Source organism: Trachemys scripta, chromosome 2 (assembly GCF_013100865.1).
Source record: "Trachemys scripta elegans isolate TJP31775 chromosome 2, CAS_Tse_1.0, whole genome shotgun sequence".
Classification (NCBI taxonomy): Eukaryota; Metazoa; Chordata; order Testudines; family Emydidae; genus Trachemys; species Trachemys scripta.
The window spans coordinates 163,026,964-163,035,607 of record NC_048299.1 but is presented as its reverse complement, the minus strand read 5'-3'; the positions used below and the strand labels follow the sequence as shown (position 1 = coordinate 163,035,607).

The 8,644-nt window shown below is 60.1% G+C and overlaps 1 protein-coding gene across 1 annotated transcript; it reads left to right on the top strand.

Annotated features, from left to right (window-relative positions):
• Window positions 1-2,658: 2,658 nt before the first annotated feature.
• LOC117871779 lies at window positions 2,659-8,100 on the top strand. Its single transcript, XM_034759543.1, has 10 exons — window positions 2,659-2,881; window positions 4,016-4,536; window positions 4,940-5,123; window positions 5,198-5,261; window positions 5,395-5,517; window positions 5,802-5,881; window positions 6,306-6,411; window positions 6,589-6,684; window positions 7,397-7,501; window positions 7,948-8,100. Exons 2-10 carry the CDS (start codon window positions 4,017-4,019, stop codon window positions 8,098-8,100), a joined length of 1,431 nt encoding a protein of 476 aa, XP_034615434.1. The 5' UTR covers window positions 2,659-2,881; window position 4,016.
• The last annotated feature ends 544 nt before the right edge of the window (window positions 8,101-8,644 follow it).

The window sequence follows — 8,644 nt, the reverse complement described above, 5'->3', positions numbered from 1 at the left end:
TCAAGTAGGGATAATAATGATCCGCTCCTACTTACCTCACGGTGGGTGGAGGATGGAGATCCATTGGAGAGTGTCACTAGGAGGAGTGCATAATATGAGGTATCCTATCTCATTTACTCAGATCAGATTGTGACATAATAGAATAGCTGAAATAGTTTATTTTATTTGTATTTTTTTATTTTGAAATTGATAAGAGCAGCAACTACTTAGCTCAGACTGAAGCATCTTATCTAATTTCGAGATCTAAGTGTCTCCTCTTGGTGTGCGAGGAGACAATTTAACACACTGTGACAAACAGGAGATGCTTTTGTTTTGCAACAAAATATTTTTGCAAAGAACTTTCATCCCACTTGTTATGAGTTCAAGAAACAAACTGGTTTAGTCTGAATGGGATTTTCTGACAAAAACGGTTTCAATGAAATTTCCCCACCATCTTGATTCCTGGGCTCTATCCCTGCCCAGGGGTGAAAGGAACTTAAAGGATTTACCATTACGCCGGTGTCCTGAGCGGGGGTGTAGCCTCAACCGGAAGAAGCGGGGCCTTTCAAGATTTAATGGCCCGGAGCTCCGGCTGTGGCTGGGAGCCCCAGGGTCTTTAAATCACCCCAGACCTACCAGCTGCAGAGGCGGCTGGGAGCCACGGGGCTCAGGGGCGAATTAAAGGGCCCAGGGCTCCAGCCACCATGGAGCTCTGGGCCCTTTAAATCACCGCGGGAGACCGGCTGCCGGAGCTCCGGCAGCGCTTTAAAGGGCCCCGGGCTCCCCGCAGCAGCTGGAGCCCTGGGCCCTTTAAATCACCGCCGCGGAAGCCAGTCCAGTCTGGCACAGCGTACTGGCTCTTGCTGGTACGCTGTACCGGACCGGACTGGTTTACTTTCCCCTCCGCCGTGCTACTGGGGGGTTTGTTGTCCATTAGAACAGGAGTCAGGACTGGTGGCTTCTCTTTCTGGCTCTGCCACCGCCTTGCTGTCTAGGCACGGTGCTCTGCAGGGGCTGGGGGCGCGGGGCCGGGGGCAGGGCCGGCGCGGGGCCGGGCTGGTGATGCGGGCACTTGGCCAGGGGCCGGCGCAGTGCTGGGCCGGGGGCCGGTGCGGTGCTGGACCGGCGCGGTGCTGGGCCGGTGGTGTGGGCACTTGGCCGGGGGCCGGTGCGGTGCTGGACCGGCACGGTGCTGGGCTGGGGGCCAGCGCTGGGCCGGGGGCCGGCGCCCGGCGCTGGGGCTGGGGGCCGGTGCCCCAGGGCCCGAGCTGGGCGGGAGATGCCGGGGCCAGAGCCTCTTGGCCTGGTCCGGCCAGCCACCAGAGGAAACTGCTCGGCCACGGGGGCCAGACTGGGCCGCGCTGCACCCCGCCCCAGCCTACCTGCTGCCTCCCTGTTTCAGGCTTCTGACGAACATTTGATTCGCGGGAAGCAGGGGAGGGGGAGGAGCAGGGGGCGGAACGTTCAGGGGAGGGAGCAGAGTTGGGGCGGGGCTGGGGGTGGGGAAGGGGCAGAGTTGGGGCGGGGCCCCATGGAGTGTTCTCCTTTTTAAAAATTAAAATATGGTAACCCTACTAGTGAGCATGGACTTGTCAAGAACAAATCATTCCAAACCAATCCTAGCTCCTTCTTTGGCAGGGTTATAGACCTAGGGGAGGTGGGTAAACAGTAGAGGTGATCTCTCTTGGTGTTTGTAAGGCTTTTGACACAGTCCCATGGGACATTCTCACAAGCGAAAGAGGGAAATGTGGTCTAGATGTAATCAGTGAAATGTGAATGCAGAGCTGGTTGAAAGCCCAGACTCCAAGAGCCCTTCTCCATGTCTGGCTGTCCAACAGCGAGGGTGTACCTAGTGGGTCCGGCAGGGATCAGTCCGGGGGCCGGTACTATTCAATATTTTCCTTCAGGATTTGGAAAATGGAGTGGAGAGCATGCTTCTACAATTTGCAAATGACACCAAGCACTTTGGAGCACAGGATTGGAATTCAAAACGCCCTTAACAAATTGGAGCCTTGGTCTTCTTGAGCCAGACTCCATGGCTGGGCCCCTGTCTCTAGACTGGGCTGAAGTGAAACCCCAGAGCCAAACCATCCTCCTCCTCGGCAGTGCGCTCCCACCTTCAATGGGCAGATGCTGCTTAGCGCTGTCAGAGCAGCTTTTGCTGGGGGCTTCTCCCAGCACTTTCCAATAGTGGGAAAGTATGAAATCCCCATTTGACTGCTGGGGATAGAGCCAGAGAGGGGGGAACAATTTGCTCAAAGTCCCACAGGACAAGGAAAACACCCAGCAGTGGAACCAACAGGAAACCCAGCAATGGAACTCAGGAGTCCTGGCTCCCAGTCCCCTGGTCCAGTCACTCCAGCGGAGCACACTCCCTCTCAAAGGCAGAGGGAGTGGACATGGGGGCCTGGTTGAAATTGCCAGCTGTGGGAGGGAGTGTGCAGCAGTGGTTAGCGAAGGGGCCTGGAAAGAAGGCCTGCTGGGTCCCATCCATTCTTCTGACACTTGGTGTGACCCTGTGCCAGTAGCTTCCCGTCCCAGGCCTGGTTCTCATCAGTGGGGTTGGGGTCGCAGTCCCGACAGCCCAGGGGGGTTGGGAGGCTCCAGGAAGGTGTGTAAAGTGCTGGGATGTTGGGATCCCGGAGGCGCTATCACCCCTGCACTAGGGCGGTGTTCTGCACCCCCTGCTGCTGGCCGAGTTTCTCTGTCCCTTGGCAATAAGACAGACTCTTGTTTTCACAGCCAGCCGATCGCCCCGTGCCATCACCCTGCCTGCTTCCTGGGCAGGGTAACTCCTCAGCTCACCACCACCCTCTCCAGCCTGCCTTGGGCTTGGAGAGTGAGGAGAAGGGCGAGGGACGACCCTGAACATCCTCCATCCATCTCTCCGTCACCAGAGCAAGTGAGTGGCATTAGGGTTCCTCGGTGGCGTCCCCTGTCTGTCTGGGGAGAGCAGAAAGAGGGGGAGAGAATCTCTCCCAAAGGAGATTGGATTTGTAAACAGCCCCCAGGAACCCCTCGCTCTCAGACCGGGAAGGGGCTTCTCCAGAGCTGTCTCCAGTGTGTTTGGCAAGGTCCCAGCAATGGGGCTCCCAGCCCTTCCCTTGTGGGAGACTGTTCCCCAGGCTGAGAGTCTGTGAGCTGGGCCAGACCCAGTGAGCTGCTGAGCATGGAAATCAATGGGAACCGAGGGGGCCCTGGCCTTCCACTTTGGATTGCCGGCTGCGGGAGGTGGCCCAGCAGGGCTAACACACTCTGGACGGCGCTCTGGACGGGAATGCAGGGCCATGGGGCTTGTCGCTGTCCGGCCGGCGGTGTGGCCGGGGTCGTGGAGCTGCAGGGCTGTTGCGGTCTGGCTGGGGCTGCGGAGCCGCGGGGCTGGCCGGAGCTGCAGCCCGGGTCGCAGGGCCGTGGGGTAGCCACGTTCTGGCCGGAGCTCCAGCCAGGAGAGCGGGGCTGTAGGGCTGGCCGCACTCCGCCGGAGCTCCAGCCGGGGTCACGGGGTCACAGGGCTGCCGCGCTCCGGCCTGGGTCGTGGGGCCACGGGGCTGCCACGCTCCGCCGGAGCTCCAGCCGGGAGAGTGGGGCCGCGGGGCTGCCACGGGGTGAGTGCGCGGGGTCCTCTTAGGCGCGGGGACCGATTCTGGGGAATCGGGTGAATCGGCCTAAAGCCTGCCCTGCCTGGGTTCTGTTCCTTCTCTAGCCTGGGTGGAGGGTGGGGGTGTGTGAGTGTGGTCTGGGGTGGCAGGAAGGAGCTGCTTGTCCAAAGTGACCAGTGTCTTTGTGACTGACCTCAGTGCTCGAAAGGACGAGACTCCCCGGTTCTTGCAGCCCCAGCGATGACGAGGGGGAGCGTTGAGGGGGAGCAGATCATGCAATGAACTTCTGCTAGTGGGGGTAGCTTGCCCTCCCTGCACCCCTGTGAGGGGAGCAGGAGCTGCTCCGGCTGGGGCAGGGATGGGGAGGGACCAAACAGGCTGGTTAGTGAGAGGCTGCCTTGACTCCAGACTCACGCCTGCTCCCCGCTGGGTTCCAGGATGGCCAGGCTCCTGAGGATGTTCAGGAAGAAGGCTCTGCAGGTGGCCCCAGAGCCTGAGGGAAGCAGCCACCATCTTCCCCAGGAGCGAAGCGGCCCCTCCGTCCCCGCTGGAGGGGAAGAAGCTCCCGGCCGCGCCAGGAGGTGGAAGTGCCCAGCCTTCTGGCGGAGGAAACCCACTCCCGGCACAGGCGCCGAGGTGGGAGCATCACCTCCCAGGCCAAAATGGAGCTGGGCCAGGCTGCGGCTGGGAAGGCAGGACCCAGCCCAGGGGCGGAACCGGGCAGGGTGGCTCTGGGGCTTGTTGTTGTGTGGGCAGCAGCGGCCCCAGGCGCCCAGCCCCAACTTCCAACAGGGGGCATCGCCCTGCTCGGTCAGTGAGGACCTTCCAGCCTCCCCAGGGCAGGAGGTGGAGGATCCCTCTGCCAGCCCCAGCAGCTCGGGCCGCTCCCCATCCGACAGCAGCAGCGCCTGCGACTCGGACAGCAGCCTGGCCGACGGACGCTTCTGCTTTGTTCTAGGTGAGGAGCCAGGCTGGGCTCGGGGAGGGGTGAGGAGGGGGCTGTGAACACCCTGGGCCCAGGCCCTCGAGCAGTGCTATGGGGGCGGGTCTCCAGCCCAGGTGTCTGGCCTGAGCCATGTGAACCCCACGGACACTAGATGCTGCCACTTTGGTCCTTGGTGCTCCATTGGGCGGAGGTGAGGGGAGGCACCTGCAAGGGAGTCCAGGACAGTGGGGAGGGTCTCTTTGCTATGGGCTCCTGAAGGAGTTGGGGGCTGATGCCATCACTGAGAGGGGGGAGTGTGGGGCCCAATCTGTCCTATGTCCCGGAGGTGGGAAGGGGACACATTGAACCACCATGCCCCTTTCCGTCCCCCGAGTGGCAGCAGGAGTCACCTTGTCCCCTTCTCTCCCTGGTGCAGCGTCCGCCAGGGACTCCGAGGACGACGAGGAGAAAGAAGAACGGGTAGACTTGGTAACAGAGGAGGCTGCTCTCATGAACATCCGAGAGCAGCTCCATGCCCGAGAAAAGGTACAAACGTTCCCCAGCTGTGCTGGAACTGAGATTGTCCTGCTCCTTCCCAGCATCCCGACCCCCTGCAGAAGGTCTTGGCTCTAATGGGGACCTTTCTCCTTCATGATCTGGGACCCCCAAGATGGGGGTGTTTGTCACACACCAGCCGGGGTATCCTTCCCCCACAGGCACTGTCCCAGTTCCTGACCCTGATTGTGGAGGAGTCGTGGGTGATTTTTGAACAATAGGCAGGTCCCCACTATCCCCCATTCAGGCCTAAGTCCTGCAGCTGGTGTGGCTGGGGCAGGGAGGTCCCTGTTTAACTGGCTCTCTCTCCTATAACCCCACTCCTGGTGGGTGCAGGACGAGGGGCAGCAGCTCGTGTTCCTGCACGCCATCTACCCCGCGTGCTTCGCTGCCCAGCAGAGAGGGAACTACACATTGGAGCCACACTGCTCAAAGGCGGCTGTGGCGGAGAGGATTGTGGTGAGTGAGACACAGTGCCCGGGAGCTGGAGGGTGGACAGAGATATGGGAGAGGCAGGGGTCTCCCCAGGCCAAGGGTTGGGGGATGACTGGTGCTGGAGGGCAGCTGAGGGCAGGGATTGCTGGGGCTGAAGATTGGGGAGAGGAGACGGGAGAACTAGTGGGCAGGAATCGGAGGAGCGGGAGGCAGCTGGGGGGATCCTGCTGGCTGTGTAATCTCCTCCTTGGGGAGTGTCAGTGAGGCCCGAATCTCATACGCTCGTTTGTCTCCTTTGCGTCTCACAGGAGCTCATTGAGGACCTTCCTCGTAACTCTCCACCCGGCGCCGTCCTGGCCAACTCTCTCATTGCTGTGACCAACCTCAGGTACCGAGACCCTCCCGCCCGGTTCCCCTAACTCCTGTGCTACTCAGGCCCATGGCTGGGAGTCACTTCCCCTCCCACTCCCAGCTCACCTCCCAAGGGTGGCTCCTCTGGCAGAGGTGGCAGGAAAGGTCACTCCCTCTCCTGGCTGCTCTGTTCTTTTCACTCCCGTCACATTGCAATGGCTTTGGGGAGAGGCTGACTCCCAGGATCAGATACAGGAGGGGCAGCAGGGTCCAGGGAACAGGCGCCATTCCTGCCCTGCCACTGTCGGTCTGGGAAACCTTGGCCTTATCATTCCCTGGCTCAGTGCCTCAGTTTCCATTCTCGCCAGCCTCTGCCTATTTCCCTGCAGTTTCACGTCCGTGTTGGTGCCAGTCCCACCCCCGCACTGCACAGTCTAATACCGGCTCCTCTCTCTTGCCAGCACCATGACACCTGCCCTGGAGCCGGAGCTGGAGACCCACCTCCTCCGAGCCACCCTGCATGCAGTCTTCACCCTGGGCACGCAGACGGACGCCAACCAAGTCCAGGTAGATCAGCCAGCTGTTATCCTGCCCAAATCCTTGCTAATTGCCTGCAGTGGGATGTGAATGAGAGAGGCCAGGATATGTGTTTGGGGGTCTCACCAGAGACCCCTCTTCTCATCCTATGGCAGGTGTAGCCCCAGTTTCCCTAACTCTGACCCATGGCTCTCCCTTGCTTTGCAGGATCTGCATAGGGTCATACCAGACCTTCTGGACGCCATGCTGGGGAACCTGCTGGCAAAGACCCCAGACACGGACAAGCTCCACTACATCTTGGAGGTGAGCCCGATGAGAGGGTGGGGGCAATTTTACCTTAACTCTTAGATCCATTTTCCAGTCTGTCCTCCTAGCTGGGCCCCCAGTGGCCATCCTTGGTCAGGGCAGTCAGTGCAATACAGGGTCAGGCCTTTCCTCCTTGAAGGACAGAGGAAGGAGCTGGGACTTCAAGCCACAGCTCTGCCTGCTTGTGTTGAGCACTAACCACAGGGCCCCCGGCTGGCTTGGGGAGTGAGAGTCTGAACCCCTCCTGGGAGATCCAGAAGATGGTCCTCAGAGAAGAGCCACAGCCTCATTCCTAGAGAAACAGGAGGGCCCCAGAGAATCAGCCCTTGTCTCTGACAGGCCCTGAGATTCCTGGGGGGATTGTGCTCACACTCAGTCCCTTCACCCAGCTAAGGACTTGAGAGCCAGGGAGGGGGGAGGGGTCTGTCTCCTTCCTGGGGAGCTGTTCAGGAATCAGGAGTTCAGGAAGGATGGGACCAGCCCCGACACCGAGCATTGTCCCAATCTAGAGAGACAATGACAAGTTGTGACCTGCAGGATACAAGCATCGTCCTGGGGGCAAGAGTCCCCTTCTAAAGCTCTGCAGTCAATGAATCAGATATTCCACCTCCACCGCATGCAATGTCTCAGCCCCCTTGGGATGGGGGGGGCCATTACCACACACACATGCACCCCCTCATCAATCCTGAGCTGCCTCCTTTCCTCACAGCACATTAACTACTGGACCGTGTCCAGGGTGCCACGAGAGAGAGCCAGGGCCATCAGGAGCAGCGCGGCCCTGCTCACGTCCGTCATCACCCTCCCTGACTTTGACGTAAGTGGCCTCTGAGCCCAGCTTCCTGACTCCAGGCATAGGCGGGCTGGCTCCAACGGGCTGGAGGATCTGCTGCTGCAGGGGCTGTGGGCTAGGAGTGTTCCTCTTGGGGAGGCAGAGGCAGAGCAGAGAATGAGCCTGGCTTGAGTCCAGTTCTTCTTGTCCTGGTTAAGTGGCGACTCTCACTTGTAAGGAGACCATGCTCTAGGTTCTTGCCTTCCTGTCATCCTGGAGCAGCTGGGGAAGCAACTCCTGGAGGGCCCTGCCCACATCTCTGTTCTCCGGGCTCCCTTGCGGGCAGAGATAACTAAGGATCCAGCTCTAGCTCCTATCTTCTAGCATCTCCTGCAGAGGGGCTGAGGGGAAGGAGAGTCCTGGCCCAGGCGGGGACTGGGAGCTGACAGGAAAATGCTGATGGAGTCCCCTCTCCCTCTCCCTTCCATTAGAACTCAGCCGAATTCCCCAGGATGGGCCACCACGTGGCACAGCTGGCTCTGTTCGTCGGTGACCCAGACGAGGACATCAGCCGGCAGGCCAGGGAGGGGGTTTACCGGCTCTACCAGCTCCTGCTGCCCCAGAGGGGTAAGGAACCCGGCTAGACGAGTGAGACTGGGACCCCAACCAATTTCTCTCCGAGTGATCCCGGCTGGTGGATCAGTCTCTCTCTATCTCTTTCTGTGTTCTCCACCACCCCCGCAGTTCTGTTGGGCTCTGCCCACAGTGCAGCCACATATGGGATTGGAAGGACACAAGCCCTGCAACCAGAATGACCAATGTGTATGTGTCTCTCTCTTTCCCAGACCTGAACATCCATGCGGTCGAAGACCTTTGGTGCTGGGACTGGCACCAGGACAGCAGGCTCCTCGGCTATAAGAACACAGCCAGGGTGGGGGAGGTAAGGACACTCTGCCAGGGCATGGCACAGCTCTGGCAGTGCGGGTGGCTGCCTCCTGGAGCCACGCGACGGAGTTGCCGTTCTAGGCCAGGATTTGGAGCCTGGTTCGGGGCAATCTGCTGAAGCCTCACATCTGGTTGGTTTCAGGTTTTTGCCAAATTTTTCTCAGCGGGGCAGAGAAGATTCTTCCTGCAGACAGCAGTGCTGGCCTTGCACGACCCCCTGCTGCGTGTCAGCCAGGCTGGGCT

What these genes read in the sequence shown, in the direction of transcription:
- LOC117871779 (XM_034759543.1), top strand. Translation starts at nt 4,017, where the DNA reads ATGGCCAGGCTCCTGAGGATGTTCAGGAAGAAGGCTCTGCAGGTGGCC. An exon ending in ATCCCGACCCCCTGCAGAAG is followed by an intron (nt 5,124 to 5,197) that starts GTCTTGGCTCTA and finishes GTCACACACCAG; the next exon opens with CCGGGGTATCCTTCCCCCAC. An exon ending in ATTGCTGTGACCAACCTCAG is followed by an intron (nt 5,882 to 6,305) that starts GTACCGAGACCC and finishes CTCTCTTGCCAG; the next exon opens with CACCATGACACCTGCCCTGG.